The 23,585-nt window shown below is 44.6% G+C and overlaps 1 protein-coding gene across 3 annotated transcripts in view; it reads right to left on the reverse strand.

Annotated features, from left to right (window-relative positions):
* Thap4 (THAP domain containing 4) overlaps positions 1–23,585 on the reverse strand; it is a 42,851-nt gene that overhangs the window by 13,999 nt on the left and 5,267 nt on the right. For 2 of the 3 annotated variants that reach the window (XM_085696232.2, XM_085696229.2), the window contains exon 3: positions 3,196–3,355. In XM_085696232.2, the coding sequence (XP_085552358.1) occupies positions 3,196–3,355 (160 nt within the window). Of the gene's footprint in view, positions 1–3,195; positions 3,356–10,579; positions 10,713–23,585 lie in introns of those variants that run through there. The other variant, XM_048441964.3, reaches the window with a different exon arrangement.

The raw sequence follows: 23,585 nt of genomic DNA on the forward strand, positions 1-23,585 counted from the left end.
CAAGTGACCGGGAGATGCTTGCATACAGACGTGGAAGGTTGGCTAAAAGGGAACTCTATGATCCGTGCTATCCTTGACGGGGTGTACTCTGTGGTAACTTAGCTGTCTGGGGGTGACCTATGCTCCTATAAGTAATCTCTCACCCAAGACACATAAACATGCCTAACAAATTCACTGCTTCACTAAGTCAGACTTTGTAGAATCCTGCTGCTGATGCCCTAGCTGGAGTGAACAGTTCATGTCCCCAGAAAAGGTCATGCAGGATTGCAAAAATCCCCGTGGAAGGAACATCAGCTACGGGTCTGCAGGGACATGAATTAGTCGGTCAGAAGGGGCTCTTCTGACTCTGCTCCTAGTCCATCTGCCAGCGTCCAGCACCGCCCTTTCATTTCCTTCCTAGATGACCAACTCTTAAAGACAGGAAAATCGTGTGTGTGTGGACTTGTGTGTGTGTCTATTACGGGCTTGAAGCAGGTACCAGCCGTCACACCTCTGACGCAGAATCTAATAATATGGAGTATCAGGTCTTTTAAGCTTGTGTATTTCAGTTTTCAGTCTTAGGCACTGCTATAAACACTATAAATAATTGAAGTAGAATCCTACCTTATCAGAACTTGTCCTTTTTCTTTTTTTTTTCTTTTTTGAGACAGGGTCGAATTGTATAGCCTTTGTTCACCTGGAACTTACTATGTAGAACATGCTGACCTTGAACTTAAAGATCTACCTGTCTCTACCTCCCCAATGCCAGGGTTAAACAGAATTCCCTACGGTAGAAATGGAATAGGCATTGAATTAGGGTATAATTTCTAATTAACCTTTGTCACATATTCATACTGACAGAGCGCACATGTCTATAATCCCAGCAGCTAGGAGGCAAAAGCAAGACGCCAGCATGGTCTACACTGTTATACCCTGACATGAAAAGACTGGGCTGGGCTGTGAATGTCATGTAGTGTAGAGACTGCTCATGCACAAGGCCTAGTGGGGAAGAGAGGGAAAGAGAGAGGAAGAAAGGAGAGAGAAGAAAGGAGGAGGGGAGGGACGAAAGGAGGGAGGGAAAAAAGGAAAGAAGGGAGGGAGCGAGGGGGGAGGGAGAAGTAAAGAGCGAGCCTGATTTTTACTACCTGGGTCCATTACTTGCCTGTTTTCTTTATGGAAGCCCAAAAATGTGAGCCTATTTCCACCTTGTCTGAAGGTTAGAGTTTCAGCCTGTTCAAAGTTGTTGACAACAAGTGTGGCTACACACCCTGACCTAAGGTGTGGTTACTTGGTGTTTTGGACATTAAGGTGGCCCATACAGGTAGATCCACTCCACCCTGACCAATGGTCAGGAAATTCAAGCACACTTTCTTCTCCTTCTTTTAAGATATGGGTTTGACCTTGGAAGGGGCGGCCTCCAGGGTTCTCGGTCTAGGGTAGGTTCACTGCCTAATCAACAAAAGGACTTGATATCTCAAAGTATTAAAACAAGTAACTGTTCGAGTTGCCCTCTGTATCATGTTAAAGCAGTCTTTTGCCTTCTCCCCCCTATAGTATTGGTGTAGAAAACTGTTGGAAACTTAAACGCAGGTGGATTTCAGTATTCCCAGGACCTCCCTCCCAGTACTATCCTATGTTTCTGCTTTATTATTTTCACTTGTGCCTTTGTACCCTGTACTTATTTTTCTGATCCCCATGGCTCTACCCTGGTCAGTGGTATTTTTGTCAAAGCTGGTCTCCAACATTTCTTCCAGTGCTGGAACTTAACCCAGGGCCTCACACATTCTGGGAAAGTCTTCTCCCACTGAGTTATATATCCTTAACTACCTTCTAAAGTTTTTATTATATTTTTATTTTATGTGTATAGATGTTTTACCTGCATATATGTCTATGTACCACATAAGTGCCTGGTGCCTTACAAGACCAGAATAGGGCACTGGCTCCCCTGAAACTGTAGTTATAGATGATTGTTAGCACCTTTTGGGTGCCAGAAATCAAACCTAGGCCCTAGGCCCTCCAGAGAGGCAGGAGGGACTCTTAGCTGCTAACCATCTCTCCGGTCCCATACCTAGCTGTTTACTTTTTAAATTTTGAGGCAATCTTGCTACATAACCCTTGATCTTGTGATCCTCCTGCCTCTGTCCCCCAAGTGCTGGAATTATAGGCATTATACTACTTGGTTGTTCTAGACTATTTTGAGATTTATTTACATTTTTAAAGATGATTTAGTTTTTCCTCATGGGTATTTGTGTGTGTGCCATGTGTGTGGAGACACCTGTGGATGCAGAGTTTGGAGATCCCCTGAGTTAGAGTGGCAGACAGTTTTGCTTTAAGCTTAAGTTTTAAGAATTGAACTTGAGTCCTCTGGGAAGAGAAATATGCAATCTTAACATGCAAGCCATCTCTTCAGCCCAAGATTTATTTTTTATTTTAATGTTTGGGTATCTGCCTGCATGGATGACTGCACACCAGGCATGCGCAGTGTCCATGAAGCCAGGAAAGAACATCAGATCCCCTGAAATAGACGGCTGCTATCTGTCATGTGGGTGCTGGGGACTGAACCTCTGAAATGGACTGAACTTAGGTCGTCAGGCTTGGAGGCTCAAGTGCCACCACCCACTGACCCATCTTGACAGTCCCTAATTTAAGAGAACTGTAGAGTGGAGACTGAAGCAGAAATAGAATTTTCGTGAGGTGCTGGAAATAAATCTTGGGCTTGTATGTACGACAAAATCACTCCACCACTGAGGTATCTCCCTACTCTATTTAAACTTGCTAAACACTTTAACTATTGGGATTATATTTCAGCTACCCTTAAAAGCAACACTATTTCCTATTGAGAACCATAAACTTTCTTGTACATCTCATCCAGCACAGGGCAAAAGTAAAAGAAAGCCACATCCTCTTATTCAGCAACACTAGAGTGACTGATTTCCATACGAGTTAGACTGACACTAGAGATTAAATATACACCAATAGCTTGTCTGCTTAGATTAACAAACTTGTAAACTTGTCATCTAAGATCTTAATATCATGGAGCAAGAAAGGACCACTTTCATCATCAACCCTGTACTCCAGCTGCCAGGTTCTGGGAGAGAGAAATTTTCAAAAGCACATCTACAGTGCTTTGGCATCTTCCTGCCTGGCATGTCTCTGACATGTCTGTAGTTATCTGAAGACCTAGGCAGGCCCTGAGCCAGGTAGGGAGGGACTTACGAGAAGTTGAGCATAGGCTGGCCCACATGAGAGATGTGCACCTCCTCCAGGTACTGGAAGGGCTGCAGTGTAGGAAAGGTACCAACTCCTGGCGGGTCTGACAGCCAGGTACCCAGCATCCAGGACAGCGGCTCCACCACTGGGTTCATCTTGGGAGGCTCTGAAAATGAAAGGATGGAACAGTAAATGATGTACTTTAGCCAGAACAGCCATACAACCCTCAAATGCCCTGTGGTGAGATCCTCTCTGGAACCTCTGCAGTGCCCAGAGTCTGGGGTAGTGAAGGGAATGAAGAAAGGAAAGCCGAAGTACCCTCCTCTAACCCCTGGAGTCCTGGGATTGGGATGTAGTAGGTGGGCTCCAGAATCAGAGGTGAAAAGCAATAGGCAGGAGAGGAGGAGAGGCTGAACTGGAAACTGATAGCTCTCAAGAATACTTCACTCTTCCTTTTATTCAGCTGTGCCATCTTCATATCCAGAGCTCACTGTCTCCTAAGTGTGACGGTGGTACACTGGGACTCAGGAGCTGGAAGCAGGGACAAGGTACACTGGGGCAGGCTGCTCTGGGAAGCACTTGTGAGGACAGGGGCTGAGTGCTGCCTAGCAGGTGTTCTGTGGTTAAGTCTCCTGACCCTAAATCAATAATGCTCTCACCCCAACTCTGCAGGAGGTTGTAGAGAGACTGATAAGGACCACTGGCCCAATTCCCACATGTGGCCAGGATACTTCTGGTACCCTTCTAAGACTTAAATCTGAGTAGCGAATCTGGAGTTTGGAAAGCAACTCAAAGGACGAGCAGAACTGGAGATGGACAAGCTCATCAGTCTACCAGGTAGGACTCTCCATCTACCATCTGACATATACCACTTCCAGAATCAACGAGTCACATGTGTTCCAGTACAGCCTTGGAAACTAACTTTAGCTTCAATATCATTCTGGATTGAAAGGGTTGGAAAGAAGAACCAGAAAGGTAGAGAGTTGTCTCCTACCATGTGGGTTCCAGGAGTTGAACTCAGTTCATCAGACCTGGCAGCAAGTGCCTTCACCCACCGAGCCATCTGAACAGTCCTTAAAAATGTCTTTATAGCGTTGGAGAAATGGTCTAACTGTTAAGAGCACTTATTGCTCTGGTGGAGACCCAGAGCTCAATTCCTAGCACCGCAAGGCCATCCATAATTCCAGTCTGGGAGACCTGATGCCATCTTTTTACCTGTCCATGCACCAAGGACATACCGGGTGTACACACATACATGCAGGTAAAAACATTTCACATAAAATATATAAATGTCATACAAAATTTTAATAACTTTTATTTACATATATGTTTGTGTGTCTATGTGAATGCAACAGGTCAAATTTTGGACATCTTCACTAGATCACAGGCAGACCAAGCTCCCATCTACCCCCCTTTACTTAGGGTGCTGAGTTAGCTCCACATCTCAACTGAAGCTTCTACCCAACAGGCAGGGGTCGGCTGAAAAACACTCTAGTGAGGCTTATGATCTCAAGCTGTTAATTAAGGGCATAGAGAACTCAGTCACGATGAGCAAGACAGGACAGTCTGCTGCCTAACTCACTGTCATGATCTTTAACGTAACACCTGAGCCCTTCGGTGGGGACAGCCCAGGTGCCTTGACAGAGGGGGCCCTCTGCAGAAGTCAGAGGAGCCTGGCAGCATCCAAACCATAGGACTGTGTATGGAGAAGTGCAGCTGGGTACCTATGTTTCAGAGTGTGTCTGTGGGAAGCCATGATGGACATGTGACATCCTGTACACTGTCTGCCCTTATAGCTCTTCCCACATACCTACTAGAAAGCACACACAAAAGCAAGCCCTGTCTGTGTTGCCTATAAGCATGCCTGTGTCTCATGCATGATTAGCATGTATATCCTATGAGTGGGCATGCTCCGTGAGCACCAGTGCCCACGGTCAGCAGTCTTCTCCATTCTTTCCCCTTTTATTTTGCTCCCCATTATGATCCTGCAGTCAGGATAAGGATGATCTACGTCTGCCCCCTAGGGTGGGAGGCCGGCAACAACAGGCAGTGCAGTCTCCTGACAGGACATACTCAGGACAGGGTGAAGATATGTATGTAACCCATGGAAACACCTTGGCTTCCGCAGGGAGGGGTCAAGAACCCTCTCAGGAGGCAGAGTTAGAATCAGGCCCCGCACTAATGTTCAAGACCCACACCTGGCTCTAGACATATACACCGGCTCCAGACCCAGATGCCCCTTCCAAGAACCAACTATGTCTGTTCCTATCCCCAGTGGCCTCTGCTGCCCCTCACCTTTGCTCAGCATTGCCTTTATTTTAGAACACCCTGATGTGGAATAATCCTTCTGTACACTGTAATTTATACTGTGACTGGTTTAATAAAACAAGCTGACTGGCCAACAGTTGGACAGGATACGGTTGGGTGGGAAAATCAGACTAAAGACACTGGGAAGAAGGGAGGAGTCAGAGGAGTAGCCAGCGAGACACAGAGAGAGGTGCAAGATGAAAGACAGGTAATGCCATGTGGTAGAATGTAGATTAACATATGGGTTAACTTAAGTTGTAAGAGCTAGTTAGCAATGAGCCTGAGTTATCGGCCAAGCATTTATAATTAATATTGAGCCTCCATGTAAGTTATTTGGGAACTGGCGGGTGGGAAAGAAAAGTAAGCCTACACCCCTCTATTAGGAGTCACTCAGCTCCTCCCTCCTGGATTTCTTTCCTCCAGCAGAAACAAGTCAGACCCCCTGAAATTCTGGTTTCACACTGCTTCCAAGAAGGATGGTCCACAAATGTCAGGTGAGACACATAGACCAGGAGAAGGAGGACAGAAAGAAAATAAACTAAAGCAGGAGAGACTGACACTGATCCTGCTGTTTCTTCCCTCCAATCTGAGGATCTTGCTGGGATGCAGAAAGTCAACATCATCATTGCCTTTTCCAGGAATGAACATGATTTAAAAAGGTGAGAGTGCTCCCTGCCAAGCACAACAAGGTGAGTTGGATCCCTAGAATCCATACAGTGGAAGGAGAGAACCAACTCCCCCAAGTGAGTGCTGGGTCTGAACTCAGATTTTCTGGAAAAGCAGTAAGTACTTCTAGCCGCTGAATCATCTCCTCAGTCTCTTTATGTAACTCAGGCTGACAGGAGACCATGGAGGTCCTCCTGCTCAGCTTCCAGAGAACCTGGATCACAGAGATGAGCTATCAAGCCTGGTATACACACGAGCTATTAAACCCTTAAAATCCTGAGCAAGGCTGTTGCTTCTTGTTTGAGCAAGAGTTGTTGCAAAACAACTCTTCATTAAATCCAAAAGACCAAATGGTGAGATGTGAGTAAGCCTATTCGGGAAGACCCCAAAGCAGTCTAATTAGAAAATGTTCTTCATAGTATCAGGCATTTGACTCTTGGGCCCTAGTTACTGGTGTTGCTCCCTGAGGAGGTTGAGGAGGTATGGTCTTGCTGGAAGAAGTACGTGACTGGGGGCGGACTAAGAGTTAAAACTCAAGGCCACTTCCAGTATGCTCTGCTTTGTGCTTATGGTTGAGGATGTGAGCTCTCAGTTTCCTGCTCTGGCCACAATGCCTACCACCTCCTGCCATGAAAGATTGCTATCCCTCTGGAACCATAAGCCCAAAGAAACTCTGAAAGTGCTGTAGTCACGGTGTTTTATCACAGCAATAGAAAATAACTAATATACCCAACCAGCAGCCAAAAGGGTATCAAAGTGAAGCTATGGAAGCACAGGCAAATGGAGCACAGCTCCTTCACAGGAAGACATTATGGTGTTTCCCAGCACAGATGTGGGCACAGCGCTAGCCCAAACAAAGTCCAAATTATGGGACCCGATGATGTAGATTAAAAAAAAATAATAAAAAATTTAAAAGGTGATAATGGAGCAGGGCCCAGCAACAGCTCTACCCCTGGTACAGGGACTACAGAAATTAAGCACCCTCCAAAGTCAGACCTAACTATGCACTGCAGCATTATTCACCACAGACAACAGCAGAACCCACATCCAACGCCTGCTGAGAGACACGCAACACAGCATGTCCAGACAGTGAACATTATTCAATCATAAAAGCAAACGGTTACCAACTGTACAGCACAGGTAAGCCCGGGCAACACAAGCAGACTCAAGAGCAGGTTTTACCTGGTTCCACTCTTATGCAATGTCCAGGGCTCCCATTACACAGAGGGAAAACAAGTCAGTGTTTCTCCACAGCAGAAGACAGGGCCAACTGACAAGACCACAAGCAAAGAACATGGGTGGTAAGTATCTTGTCGCTAGCCTCAGCTGCCAGTGCCCTATGCTCGCTACAGACCTGAGGGGGCCAACTCTGTAGCACCAGAGATGTGGTTGGCTCAAACACATCAACAGGCTTCCCAAAACTCAGTTCAGAAAAGTAATTTCTAGTATTCCAGAACTTTAAAATGACTGGGCATTTAGTGAAATGACAGTGTTTTTAAAAAATGACACCAAATAAAATAATTATTAAAATCAGTTATACTGAGCCAGGCAGTGGTGGCACACTCATTTAACCCCAGCACTCGGGAGGCAGAGGCAGGAGGATCTCTGAGTTCAAGGCCAGTCTGGTCTACAGAGTGAGTTCCAAAGCTACACAAACTCCAAAACTACACAAAGAAACCCTGTCCTGAAAAACCAAAAAAACAACAGCAACAAAATTAGTTACACTAGTTTCCTTTTACCTTCTTAAAGTGGTTATTAAGAAGTTCAAGTGACAGGCACTGGTGGTGCACGTCTTTAACCCTAGCACTCGGGAAGCAGAGGCAGGCTATCTCTGTTGAGGCCAGTCTGGTCTATAAAGTGAGTTCCAGGGCGACCAGGGCTACATGGAGAAACCTTGTCTCGAAAAAACAGAAAAAAAAGAGTTAAGCTAGGGGCTGGAGAGATGGCTCAGTGGAGACCCGTATGAGCCAACAGCTCAGGAGGCTGCCGTCGTGCTGGGACAGCTCCGAGTTCAGTATTCCAGCAAATCCAGAAATACTGATTTTGAAGAAAACAACTCACTTTCTAAAGATGTGTTCAAATGTAGCAACTGGTGGTATGAGTCACATATGCTTGTCCTGGCTGCCTGGTCTACTAGTTAGTCACAGCATTGTTGGGTGTGGTATCCTAAAGCCTCAAGGGCTGGTAGCTTTAGCTGTTCCACCTCTGTATACTACTGTGCTCTCCCTACTCTCTCCCTCCTTTATCTAACTTTCCTCTTCTGGGTAGGACTGAAAAACTCCTGGCTATTGTGGACCAGTCTGGAGAGCTCAGCTACATCTCAGAACAGGGCTCATGCTGCTCAGAGTCATCCTGGGAACAGGTTCCAGGAAGCAGCCGGTGCTACAGGAGCGTTTCCACTGAGGAAGTATTCAGTTACTAGCTCAACAAACAAGACCCTGACATGAAATACCTGTGAGAGCTAAGTGGGCATGGTAACGTATCCGTTAACCCAGGGTAGGAAATGTACTTCTGTAAAGCTTGGCCAGGTTGAACCAGGCCCTTAGAGCTAGAAGGTTTTCATATAGAAGCAGGGCTGGTTCCTCAAGTGTCCACTTACCCTCTTCCAACACTGCGTGGAGGGGCTGGAGAGATGGCTCAGGAGCAGAGTCTATTCTGACTGTTTTCCTAGAGGACCTAGGTTAGCTTCCAGCACCTACATGGTGTCTCAGAACTGTCTGTAAATCCAGTCCCAAGGGATCTGATGCTCTTTCCTGGGCTCTGCAGGCACTGCACGCTTGTGTTACACACAAATACATGCAGGCAAAATACCCATACCAAATAAAAGAAAAACGAGGTGGAGACACTTAGGAAGCACTCTGAAAAGTGGGGAAAAAAGGTTATCATAAAGGAACAAACAGGAAAAGCCCACAGAGAGGGAGGCTGCAGAGAGTTGGAAATGTGAAACATCTTGTGCTATTAAGGAAGAAAAAGGAACAAGGATGATGAGGGAGTCTGAGGGGCTGATGGCTGAGACTAGGTAGTGGTGGAGACCAGGGATACCAGGGGGCACACGGGTTGGCATTTGGGCCCGTGGGTCTGAGGTAGGGCTTAGCTGTGACTGCTGTCCTGGGACGCAAGAGCAGGTTGCAGATGTCCTTTTCAGTAGCATTGTGGCTTGTTCCTTCTGTGCTAAGGGCTATCAACACAGCCAGGTTCTGGAAGAGGTCTTCTTTAATCAGAGTTTTGGGAACCTGGACAGGGCAATGATAAATAAGGGATGAGGCAAAACAGCAAATTGCAAATCTGGGGCTAGCAGAATTATCAGACCCAGAAGCGGAAAACACACCGGATACCACATGGTAAAGAAAGTGGAGGAGGTGGGGAGGTTACAAAGGAAAGGAAGAGGATGGGTAGGAGAACAGAGTAAAGATGCACAGGTGACAAAGGCCAAGATGGATAGGAGCCTCAAGCCGGCTAGACTCACCAGAGTGGCCTGCTCAGCAGACAGGCACCTGGCCATGGATTGAGCATCTACCCAAAAAGAAGGCAGGAGAGACTGCTGAGTGCTCTAGCTTGCGCCTTGCCCAAGTTCTGGCTAAAGCCCACTGAGCAGTGCCTGTGAATCAATGTGACATAAGAAAATGCGCCTCAGGCTATGGCAGCCACTTTATAAACAAAAGCTCAGCAGGTGCTTCTGGAGGAAGAATTGCACACCTAGGCACCACCAATCCTGTGACATGCAAGGTTCATGAGCTGGTCTGTGACACTTGGCAAGTGAAGGGAAACACAGGACCACGAGATTCTCTGATGATGAGTAGGAAATACACCATCTTGTCTACACATCAGGATGTTCAGAGTGCAGTGTGGAAGAGAGCCTGAAAAGCAGCATGTCATCACTGAGCACTGCCTCTGCCCTCCCAGCTCGCTGTCCTGAAAGGATGCCAATTTGGACCAGTGACAGTAGGTGGGCACTAAACAATCAATGCTCCCACCCTGGCAGTAAACCTGGACTACACTGGATGGGCTGGTTTGTTCTCTCTGCTCTTCCCCTATCCCAGAATTCCTGCCTGGAAACTGCTGCCAGCCCTGGCCACTCTCCTTACTTTCACTCAAGTGTGGGGCAGCGGGTGAAGACAATCAAATCACTCTACAGCCCAAACATCCAGTGACGGAGCCTGTATGTGTTGAAATCCATCAAACTATAGCCTCAAGAACTTTGTGTTTTACTACATATAAATTCAAGTTCATTAGGAAAATAAAACAAAAAGTATAAGAACCTAGTCTATTTGTAGCTGTCAATCTCTTTTAAAAAACTAGACAGGTTTTTCTATAAATTTTCTTTTGATTTAATTTTTCTTTTATTAAAATCTTAAACTGCAAAAATAAAATTTAAATTTTCTATAAGAAGTGGCCTAAACATTGAAAGTAGGCTTACCCATCCCTAAGTTTTCTGAACTCCGACACACTCCGTCAAGGTTCCTCAAGGTTATTTTCTGCCAATTGCCGGGAAATGTGTGCACCTGGCTGTTATGGCATTGCAGGAAATGAATGCCAATCCTAAGAGAGCATTCTGGGAATTGTAGTCTTAAAAGACTGAGTCTCAGAAGAATGTGGAAGACAAAGACAGCCTGAGAGACGGCAGTATTTTAGAGCCAACAGAGCTCTGGAAATAGCTGCATCTTATGAGTCAGGATCAGACCAGACAGTTAGCTGCCCCATCCAGAGTAAGGAGTGAGGATCCCACCTCTGTTGTTTTCACTGACTGGCTAAGGGAACCAACTCACTAAATCGGAAAACACAGTAGGGCAGGCACAGAACAGACACTGTTTCCTCAGGAACATTTGCCAGGAGCTTAGGCTCTTATACTTTCTGTCTTCAAGAATGCTGTTCTGCTTAGCTTAGCTTTAAAAATGGGGGTTTTCAGTCTGTGCTGGGACCTGGGGACACAAAACTTCACGAATCTTACCCTCACATCATTGCTTTGTTAGCAATAACAGTGTTTCCTGCTGTGGCAAGCAGAGAAAATGACACTAATCATACAGTACTACAAAGTTTAAAAAAACAAAAACCCAGCAGAGGCCACTAGCACAGAGCTGGATAAAGGGAAGCCTTCCCGCAGGAGGCGCGGGGTCTGGGTCCCACTAGCATACAAGGCACAGCAAGGTCCAATCGGTCATTCACAACAGAAGGGGGCACACACAGAAACAGGAAAAACAGAGGTGACAAATGGAAAACAGAACAAACATTGCTCTCCAATTCATAAAACATAAAACAGGCTTGCAAAGATTATGCTTGATTATCTAGTTAATCTGAGCACTATTAGGATGACAGACTCTGATAAATGGTTACTTTGTTGGTTTTGTTTTTTGTCAACTTGAGACAAGCGCAAGTTATCTGGAAAGAGAAACCCCAGCTGAGAAAATCGCCATCAGAAAGCCTGTAGTAAGTCTGTATGGTATTCAAAATAACTTCTTCCTCTCCAAGTAACTTTTGGCCATGGCGTTTTGTCACAGCAGTAGAAAGCTGGTTAAGACTGCTAGCAAGTTATTAAACTTAGTAGCTTGCTCACATATTAGCAATGACGCGGGGGTTTCTAGTTTCCACTATGAGAAGGAAATGGCTGTAGTGCGGTGGCATAGACCTGTATCACAGCACTAGGAAGATAAAGGCAAGCAGACTGCCAGAGTCCAGTCTGAGCTACACACAAGGAGCAGCAGACCAGTAAGGAATGAGAGAGGGGAGGGAGGAGAGTAAGGTGGCACGCACCTTTAGGTCCTGAACTAAGGGGCAGGGGCTGGTGGATCGCTTATGAGTTCAAGGCCAGCCTGGTCTATGGAGTGACTTCCAGGACAGTCTATGTAGAGTAACCATGTTTCAAAAACAAAACAAAGACAGAAGAGAGGGTGCCTGAAACGGCCTAGGCCCATAACCATACTGATGAATATTTTGCTTATCACCATAGAACCTTCATCTGGCGATGGATGGAGATAGAGACAGAGACCCACATCGTAACACTGAACTTAACTCCCTAGGTCCAAACGTGAAGCAGAAGGAAAGAGAACGTGAGCAAAGACGGCAAGATCAGAGAGAACCTTCATCCCACGATGGATGGCGATACAGATGGAGACCCACATTGGAGCACCGGACTGAGCCCCCCAAGGTCCAAATGAGTAGCAGAAGGAGGAAGAAAATGAAAAAGGAAATAAGGACTGCGAGGGATGTGATCACCCACTGATACAAGGGGACGGATCTAATGAGAGTTTACCAAGGCCAGTTGGACTGGGACTGAACGAGGACGCAATCCAACCAGATTCTCTGAATGTGGCCGGATTCTCTGAATGTGGCTGGCCGGAGTCTTTCTGAAAAGCCATTGACAATGGCACTGGGACTTGTTTCCTCTGCTTATACTGGATTTTGCGGATTCAGTCCGTCTGGACACTCACCTTCCTGGATCTGGAGGGAGGGGGGGAGGAACTTGAACTTCCCACTGGGCAGGAAACCCTGACTGCTCTTAGGGATGGAGAGGGAGGAGGAGAGGAGGTGGGGGGAGTGGGAGGGTGGTGGGAGGAGGGGCGGAAATGGAAACTTTTATAATTTAATAAAATTACAAAAACAAAAACAAAACAAAAAAGAAAAACTCCACAAAACAAACAACAACAACAAAAACCCCGAGAGACAGAAAGGAAGAATGCTGTGGAATAATCCTTCTGCACACTGTGAATAATATATATTACTCTCTCTGGTTAATAAAGAAGCTGATTGACTCATGACAAAGCAGGATACAGTTAGGCAGGACAATCAAACTGAGGATACTGGGATGAAGAGCGGTGGGGTGAGAGAGCTGCTGTCAGACGCAGAGAGAGCCCAGTGGGCATGTCATACTGAGAAAAGGTACCAAGGGACGTCACATAGCACAGGTAAGAAATATGAGTTAATTAAGTGTAAACGTTAGCTAGTAACAAGCCTGAGCTACCAACTGGTCATTTGTAATTAATATGGAGTCTCTGTGTCAGTTATCTGGGAAGCAGCTGTAGTATAGGAAAACTCTACCTACAGAAGACAGAAAGAGAAGGGGGAGTGGAGGAGAGAAATAGTGATCATTTTCCACCTTACAAGAAATATAGAAGAAACTAGACAAGCTAACCCGACAGGAACCAAGTCCACTGACAGTTATCCAATACAGAATTACAGCCCAGAACCATGTTTCTAGGTAGAAACTACAGGAGAGCTAGGCGGTGGTGAAGCACGCCTTTATTCCCAGCAAAGGGGAGGCAGAGGCAGGTGGATCTGAGTTCAATGCCAGCCTGGTCTACAAAAGTGAGTTTTAGAATGGTCAGGGATACACAGAGAAAACCTGTCTTGAAAACCCAAATAAATAAATAAGGAAATAAAGAAGAAAAAAAACTACAGGCGATACGGATTGGCAGGAACTCTCAAGAGACCTGTATGGACTGTAGGTGGAGGGGCAGGTCCAAGAGACTGCTAAGGGCTACAGTCCTGAATTCCTTACCTGCATTTTCAAGGAAGCTTACCCACTGACTCTAGGAAGCTCACCAGGTTCACTGTATGAAAGGTACAGGAAGAAAACATCACTTCATGTCTCTGATAGGGTGGCTATCATAACAGGAACCGAACTTTCTCCCAAACGAGAGTTACTACGCAAAGTCTGGGAACTTTACCTAGAGAAAAACATTCCTTTTATGCTCACAGCCCTTCCATTTTACCCAAGGTGTTTGGGTGACAGACTGTATAGGGTGAATCCACATACTGTAAGGACTCAGACCTCTTCCCCCATTCTTTCTTCAGCCCTGGCATTCTCCATACACTGACTGGAAAGGAGCAAAACATGTGGCTGACATATTTGCACCTACTCTTCCCCTTCTGACAGACTTCTACAGGAAGCCAGGGTCTCATTTCTCCAGGACAATGAGTCCCCCTTTCCTTTATAGCTGGTGTGTGGCCTGACCAAGCAGATGGAGGGATAGCACATTTCATCTCCGAGGACTGGAAGGTCATCTCTTCACTTGGGGATGTTAGGAGTCAGTGCAGTGAAGCTGAATCTCACCGACATGTGGGAAGGAGGTCCAATATACTCAAGGGCGCTTCCAGGGCAAACCCTGCCCCTCCAGGAGGAGTTACTGTAGGCCTGTGTCCTCTGTCTCCTCTGACTCACTACCAGAATAGAATTTTCAACACTAGCTAAGTCTGACTCTCGGAATCTCAAAAAGGAAAAACAAAACAAAATTAACCTTATTTTCCTCTGTAACAAAACTTAGCCTTTAAATCCACTCTTAGATCAAGAATGCTGGCCACTTAATTATATTCTTCAACTAGATCTCTTTTGCCATGGTTTAGGACTCAGATTCTTTATATTCAGGCCTTCATGGCCTTGTCATAAGTCTATAAGAATAAAAGGTTAATTTAGCACTATAAAAACAATGCCTTGCCCGGTGGTGGTGGCGCACGCCTTTTATCCCAGCACTCGGGAGGCAGAGGCAGGCGGATCTCTATGAGTTTTGAGGCTAGCCCAGTTTACAAGAGCTAGTTCCAGTATAGGCTCCAAAGCTACAGAGAAACCCTGTCTTGAAAAAAAAAAACCACAAACAAACAAACAAAAAAACCCAAAACAGCACCTTGCAGGGCGGTGGTAACACATGCCTTCAATCCCAGCATTCGGGTGGCAGAAGCAGGTGGCTCTCAAGCAGGCAGCTCTCTGTAAGTTCAAAGCCTAAAATTTGCTGGTCTATACAGCAAGTTTTAGGACAGCCAGGGCTACACAGAAAAATCCTGTCTTGAGAAACAAAAACAAAAAGCCACCAGATAACTTAGGTTAGATATTAAAAAAATTTAACCAGTAACAGTTTATTCACTAACACCTTCTAGCAAGATCTCTTGTTAAAAAAACAAAAAAGTGATCAGATGTGGCCTATGTTCATTATATATATGTGGCCTATATCCATTATATATATGTACATTATATCGGAGATTTTATAAACAAAAGTATGACAGAAAGAAATAAGTGTGGGAAAGAGAAAAGTTATATGTTCAGAAACACATTTCTGATAAAAAGTTGTTTTTGATTTAAAAAATATTTTGTGGGGCCATTCAGATGGCTTAGTGAGAAAAGGGCTTGCTACCAAGCCTGATGACCTGAGTTCAATCCCTGAGACCCACATGTTAGAAAAGATCTGATTCCTACAAGTTGTCCTTAGACCTCCACATGTGCACTGTTGTGCTTTTATGTGCACACACACACACACACACACACACTCACAATTTAAAATTAAATGTAATAAAACAACTTTTTAAAAGAGTGAGCTTGTGGTCTGGAGAGATGGCCTAGAGGTTAAGAACACTGGCTGTACTTCCAGAGGTCCTGAGTTCAATTCCCAGAAACCACATGGTGGCTCACAATCATCTATAATTAGATCTGGTGCCCTCTTCTGGCCTGCAGGCAGAGATGCAGACAGAACACTGTATACATAATTTTAAAAAAAAGAGCCAGCTTGTGCTGTCTTATACAAACAATTAGCTGCTAACTAGTGTCAGGGAAGACAAGTGGTATTGTAAGATTTCCTACCAACAAGACAATGCTGCCCTCTCTTCTTAATCAAATAAGACCCTCACAAACAGCCCAGGAGACGTCCCTTAACTTCTCTAAAAGTAGCCATTTCCCGTCAGGGAGCTACTCCTTCTCCGAGAGTTCATGCATGATGTTTCTGTCCACAGTAGATGTTCTTTAGGTAATCAATTCTGGTCTGGTAAAACTTTTATTCCTATTCCTTGTGCTCATCACTTCTAGCATAGCACCTAACAGCACCAAAACCTGAAACAAGACAAGGACTTCGGAGATGAGCCAGGGGTAAAAGTACTGGCTACCAAGCTTGGCAAAAGAGCTTGATCCCTGGGACCAACTGGCTCCTTTATGTTGTTCTCTGACTTACTTTCACATGCATGTGACATGTTACACAAATATAAAAATAAATAATTTAAAAATGCTTGCAATTCTGAAGCCAGTGAAATTGTTCTTCGAGGCAAGGACTCTTTTTCAAATAAAAACTAAGGAAATGGATTCCAAATAGACCTTTAGGCCGGAAACTCAAATCCAAAGCAAGAACATCAAGCATAAGTGAAAACAAGACAAAGTCTCTCTTCTCTTTTTGTCTATAATTTTCTTAATCTTTCTTCTTTTTTGAGATAAAGTCTTACTACATAGTTCAAATTGACTTTGAACTTGTATATTTTTACTTCAGAGGTTCAGGCAGAGTTTCAAGTTCAAGGTTAGTGTGAACTGCACAGGAAGAGCAAGAAAACCAAGATGTGTCACGCTAACACTTTGTAGGGATGGAGGACGCAAGTAATCTCAGCACTTAGGGGACAGAGGCAAGCGAATCTGAGTTCAGGGCCAGGCATAAGGGGGCATCACATAATGGTGAAGTCTCGGAAGTGAAGGGGCCAGTCTTTAATGTGAGTCCTTCACAGCAGAGCACTGAAATATTGAGAGAGAACTGTGGGAGAAGCTGGCAGCAGTGACCTCTGCCAGAAAAGAGCAGATCCAACAGGGGGTAAAATCAGTGATTCAGGGCCAAAACTGACATCTTAAGACTGCTCTATCCAACAACAAACTGCACGTTGTTCTCGAGTTCACACAGAATAGCAACCAAAACAACAGTCTTAAATATCAGCAAGGCTAGAGGTGGGTGCAGAGCCTCACTGCCCTCCCCAGTGTGCCCTTCCCACTACCTCCTCCTATTTGCCAGCCCAGTTCTGTGAACTTCTTCAGGGGCCTCGTTACAAACGCAAGGGTGGTTAACTCAGCCCCCCACCCCCACCTCAGGGCAGCTTTCACTTCCACCCCTCCAATCACTTGGTTGGTTCCTGTGGTGACCTCCCTGACCTGTCAAGGGCAGATTACATAGCACAAACTCAGGGGTGACTGACAGGATTTACTGGAAGATGCTGTCCTCATCCCTAACGCATAATCCCGAAGGAGCAGTTTTAGGAGCGCTGTGCCAGGATATTTCTTATTGTATCACAGTGACATGTACAGATGAGGAGAAGCTTTCTCTAAGCTCAGGACTAATACAAAGATGCTGCTTATGGTCACTGCTTTATAGCATCGTTCTGGAAGTCCCAGCTAGTGCAACAGAAGAAAAGGAAATATACAGAGTAAGAAACAGAGATTAAAAACACAGATTTGGGAAGCGAATATAAAAGTATCGTTGTCCATCAATTATGACTGTAGGAAACTTAAAGACTGTACAAAAAACTTCTGGGTTTGCTGTAATTATAGCAAGGACTATACAGTGTTAATGTATAAAAATTATTCACTTTTCTATATGCTATCAATAAACAACTGGAATTTTATAATTAAACCTATAAAAAATTCACATTTGTGTTAAAAAGGGAATATTTAGGTATAAATCTAATGAAATATTTATGTACACATTTTAAACATTAATTAGTGTGTATATGTGTGACGTCTGTGGGCACCTGTGTGCCACGGTATGCATCTGGAAGTCAGAGGATACCTGTGGAAGTGTGTTTTTGCCTTTTCACCTTGTGGGGTCTAAGGACGAAAGCCAGATCACTAGCCTTGCCAACAAGTACCTTTACCTGTCCAGATATCATAACTTTCATAAAAATATGTTTAAATTTTGAGGAAAAGTACCAACCTAGGTAAATGATACCATAAACTCTAAACAATAAAGAATTTTATGGAAACCATATGTTAGTTTGTCAGTTCTTTCCAACTTGATCTACAGATGTAGCACTGGGCCTGTCAGAGTGCCACCAGATATTCTGGGAACAGTGACAGAACGGTTCTAAAGAACATGGGGGAAGGTAAAGGAATCTGAAATAGTTAACACCACACTAAAAATAAAGCTGGGGAAGTATCCCACTTCCAAATCTTACTTACTATAATGCTTACTATAATGCTACTGTAGTGGAAAAATTATCTCAGAATGGACCACAGACCCAAATGCAAAAATACAAAGCTATAAAACTCCTGGAGGAAACAGAGAAAATCTAGGTAACCTTGATTCGGCTAAGAGCTTTTAGCAGTAGTAACAAAAGCATGACCCACATAAGAAGCTGGTAAGAGAGAATGAGCAGGTCCCAGCAGCCCACTCAGCTCAGCTAAGGAAGAACTTTCTGAGGGAAAAACAGAAAAAACACGAAGAAATAAAATGCAAAATGAAATTAAACAAAAACCAAAGTAACAGTTCTGAGAACGCGTCCTTTCCATAGGGTCTCCTAAGTTCCCAGTGGCTTCAAACGCAAGGCAGTCCTCCAGCATTAGCATGACCTACACTGTGCTGCACTTAGCGTCCTACCTTTGATTAGCCCTTTCATACTTGCAAATCAGTAAACAGACATGTAGTAGTACAGATTTGACCCTGATCGCCAAAGAGAAGGGACAAAAGAGCCCTTAGCAAACAACTACCAAAGTAATGGGTCTGGAGACAAAGAGTCTAGTCAAGCCAGAAGGGTAGAATTCCCAAATTTCCAGTTCACCATCTTATACATATTTCTGAGACAAAAAAAAAAAAGGACAGATGATAATGAACATTTACCCCATTTTCCATAGATCTGGATCTGTATTAAAAAACTGTCTCTTCCTTTAATCTCTGTTTTGGGGGTAGGATGGTTGGTGTTGAGTAGCAGAACTTCCAGATTCCAGAATCAGATTGACTTCATTAAAACTGAAATCTTCCCGGGCAGTAATAGCACACACCTTTAATCCCAGCACTCAGGAGGCAGAGGTGGGGAGATCTCTGTGAGTTTGAGGCCAGCCTGGTCAACAAGAGCTAGTTCCAGGACAGGCTCCAAAGCTACAGAGAGACCCTGTCCAGAAAAACTAAAAACAAAACAAAACAAAAGCCCCACAAACAAACAAACAAACAAGCAAACCCACTGCAATCTTGGGCTGGAGGGTTGGAGGGCTGGAGAGGGGGCCCAGTGATTAAGAGTACTGGCTATCTTTCAGAAGACCTGGGTTTAATTCCTGGCACCATACATGGTGGCTCACAACTGTTTGTAACTTCAGCTCAAGAGATCCAAATGCCCTCCTCTGGCCCTGGTGGGTACTAGGCATGCATAGACATACATAACACCATAAACATAAAATAAAATGAATAAAAAATAAAATTGAAAACTCCATGGCTAGGGACACCGCTGGGGGTACCACATGTGTGGAACATACAAAGCTACCGGCTCAATCACTAGCACCTCAACCAACCAACCAACCTACAAACCAAGAGACACCTTCCACTCTGCCAAAGCCCACAGTTAAGAGAACAGACAGATCTGATTGGGAGCAGTTATCTTTGCAAAATACCGTCTCATGAAAGACATATCTAAACCACAAAAAGCTCTTATAAAGCTCAACAAAAAGGGAAAGAACTTAGTTAATAATGGGGCTGAGAGCTGAGATTTATCAATCAGTACAATGCTTGCCTTGGGAGCATGAGAACCAGAGTTTGGTTGCTAGAACTCAAATTAAAAAAAAAAAAAAGGAAGGAAGGAAGAAAGAAAGAAAGAAAGAAAAAGCAGCTGTGTATGGTGGCACAATTGCAAGAACCAAGACAGGCTTGCTGGTCAGTTAGTCTAGCTTGTGTGTGTGTGTGTGTGTGTGTGTGTGTGTGTGTGTGTGCGCGCGCATTAAAAATCCCAACATTCTTAAAAGGAAATGGGATAAGGGACAAGAGACTCACCTGGAAGCCCTTCAGCCAGCTAGCCTGGAGTATGCAGAATGGCAGAAACGAGAGAAATCCTGCCTTGAAAACCAGATAGATGGAGAACTGACTCTAAAAAATTGTCTTCTGATGGCCACACATGCATTGTGTTATCAAGTGCCAACACACACACACACACACACACACACACACACACACACACACATGATACAATGTAAAAAATTAAAATAAAAAACCACAACACAGAAAACTCCAAGTAAGGTAAGCAGTGGCAATCAGGAGGGGGATAAGCAGGCAAAGACACAAAACATTACTCTAAAAGGCCCCAGAAAAACACAGACATTTTCTGGGTCTTGAAGTAAGAGTCTGAGAGGCTGGAGGACATGCTAGCAGCCAGTCCCAGAAGGGGAATCTGCCATACTTCTGGAGAGCAGTCTGCTCCAGCCTCAAGCCCATGGGTCCAGATGCTCCATTTTGGGTAAGCTGTCCATTAGTAAAGGGACAGGCTAATCAAAAGTAATGAACAAACATCAACAGCCCTCTTTTACACCTAAGAAGTAGCCAAGGCAATCCTCCTCCAGTGAAGGATTCCATCTGAGCAGAGAGGGTCAGAGCAAGAAACCGACAGTGGGTGTCCTGACAGAACTGGGTATGAGGTGGGTAGCCTCTCAAGAGCTCCTGCCCAGGACCTCCTGCTTTCCTGTAGGCTCACAAGCTCAGCCTAGCCTCACTGCTGGAGTACAGATGGGGCAGTGACGGCCTGACCCCTGGTCACCATCCCATTTCCATTTCCAGGCTTCTGGGCTCTCAGTCTCACACTGCCTAGGGCCTTGCAGGATCCTCCCCACCGAACAACAGCCCTCTTCCCGAGGGCCATGGCTCCCCCAAGGCTAAGCGACTGTCCCTGGCTTTGCGTCAATGCTCACATTTCCTACACTACCTTTGCACTGGGTTCCGCCCTCAGAGCCCTGGTGAGACTGGAGACAAACAACTACCTTTTCCCACACAGCCCAGAGCCCTTTTCCCTCTTAATCCCCTCTGGAAAGGGAGTCTGCTCAGTCCCTGACCCAGTCCTCCACACACTCTGACTTCACACCCCAACTTTAGGCTTGGTCCTGCTCAAAGCCCTGTGCTGGTGCCTGAAAGCATCCTAAGTCCAATTCCCTTCAGTGTGGGTGCCCCAGGCCTTGGCTCCTGTGGGGGAGGAGGTACCATACTCCCTGGTGCTCAGGCCAGCAATAGACTCTGCTCTCCACATCCTTTCCTTCTCAGGCCCCAGCTCAGTGCCTGACTTCTGCTTCCTCTGTGTCTCCTGAAGCCCTGGGCACTGTCCCTACACAGCAGAGGGAATCCTCTAACTCACTGAGTAAAGTTGCTTAAGACCAGCCATCCTTTTTCAACACATCAAGACAGAATAAAAAACAACAAAATTTCACATTTGAAAACCTGAGTTTTTAGGTCTAAGAACACACAAGAGTGACAAGATCCACAGCAGACACAACGGGTAACGTTCTATACGCTCAAGGCCAAAAGAACTCTTACTACCCTTGAAGAAGGGGCAAGTCATGGATAAGGCAACTAGAGTCTAACTGGTGTAAGAGGCAGAATAATTCCTTCAAATCAGACTGAAAAAGCTTCTTTTAAGGGGAAACAAAAACAAACTCTGTCAATCAAATCAGCCCTCTTTCAAAACTGTACTAGAACAAGAACTTCAATAAATAAATGAAGGAATGAATGACCAGATACTGGGTCTCATGGCACATGCCTTTAATCCCAGTAATCAAGAGGCAGGTAACTTCTGTGAATTTGAGGCCAGACAACCTCTATATAACAAGTTCCAGACCAAGCCGTGAGAACCTTCTCAAAAACAAACAAACAAAAAAAGGGCTAATGATATGCTAGGCTAATGATATGCTAGGAGCACTTTTGCTCTTCTGGAGGACGCTGGTTCACATCCCAGCAGCCATGTCTGACAACTCACAACTGCATGCATCTAACTTCAGGGGATCCAATGCCCTCTTCTGGCCCCTGTTAATAAATTAAAAACAAAACAACAACAAAAAACTAAAACAAACAAAAATCCAATAAACCACTAGATATCTCAAAAAAGGACAAATTTAAGACATACAGTGGTGAATAAAGTAACCAGCAGAATATTAATTTTAATACTAAATATTTAATGGTACTTGAAGAGGTAAAAATTCAAGCAGTACAAATCAAAACCCTAGACTATCCAATCTATCAGGCTAACGCATGGTACCTGATCAGCTCTATACAGTCACATAAGGAAGAATGCTACATATAAATGCACACACACACACACACACACACATACATACATACATACATACACACACATATATAATTCATATATCATGTAGCACAGTATGGTCTTGAAATCTTGAATTTCTTGTCTTCAAGTCCTGAAAGCATGTGACTACCCGACCCAGGATTGCATGTTTGTTTTTAAAACAGAGTAACAAACTGGGCTTGGTGGTTCACATTTGCAATGCCAACAACACTCAAAGACCAAAGCAGGAGGATTGCTGAGTTTAAGGTTGTCTGGGTTACACTGTTGTGTTCCAAGCTGTAGTGTGAGACCATCTCCAAGACCAAATATATTAACAACTAAAAAGGGAAAGGTTAACAAATTAAAAATAAAATTTCCAACTTATTGATAATGATAATCATAAGTAGATTAAATGACTCTATAAAACAACTCTTAAAGACAATTAAAATTTATTTATAAAATAAAGTGACGAGAAAAGACTGAAATGAAAGGGATAGAGAAGTAACATGGGTGGGTGTGGTTGCCCACGCCTGTCAGTCCCAGGGAAGAGACGGTAGTTCAAGGTCAGGCTTGGCAATGCTGGGAGAGGGAAGAAAAGTAGGGAGGAGGAGGAAGCCTTGAACTGGAAGCAATGACTGGAAGCAAAGTCTGGAGACTCCAACCACTCAGGGAACTAGAGGTTGAGGCAAAACAGAAAGCTGGAATGAAGCCAGAGAAGCAAAATAAAACTGAATCTCAAAACCAAGAGGTCTTTAAATGAAAGAAAGGTTTTCTGTGCTTATGGTCATCAGAAAGATGTACACACCTAACAAGGTTTTGAAATTTAAGGCAAAATGTGACAAATACAGGGAAGTGTGGTGGTTCAGGTGTGGTTAGTACTTGGGAAGTTGAGACTGAAGTTCAAGGCCAGTCTGGGCTACACAGTGAGACCCTTCTTCAAAAGATTAACCAAAACTAACTTGACAGACACACAGAAGGACACAGGCACCTCTGGAATTGCAGGAGGGTATTTGAGAGAGTGCGTCGCCTTTCTAGAAATCAGTTGACTGCACACCTTACCAGAAGTCAGGCAACAGCTCTTCCAACTCACAGGAGGGCCAAGGTCTCAGACTCAGTCAGGAAAAGAAGGATGTATTGTAACCAGTCAGTAGAGAAGACACTTTCTTCAGAACTCAAGTCAAAAGCAAAGACACTTGCTGACAGGTCTGATGATCCATTTCAAATCACTGTGCTAGCCACAATGAAATCTCAACATTTTAAAAAGCAGGCTTAAAGACGATACAGCATTAAATCTCATTATAATAAAATTTCAAATAACTCCAAAAATGACCTCCCCTCTACTAACCTATCTACCTCAGAGCCATCGTCACCATTTAAATAGCTCTAGGATTAGGAAGGACCCAAGACTGAGATGACGAAGTATTTGTGACGAATGAATACAACATGAAGTA

The sequence above is a fragment of the Myodes glareolus genome, chromosome 1 (assembly GCF_982192425.1).
Source record: "Myodes glareolus chromosome 1, mMyoGla1.1, whole genome shotgun sequence".
Taxonomy (NCBI): domain Eukaryota; kingdom Metazoa; phylum Chordata; class Mammalia; order Rodentia; family Cricetidae; genus Myodes; species Myodes glareolus.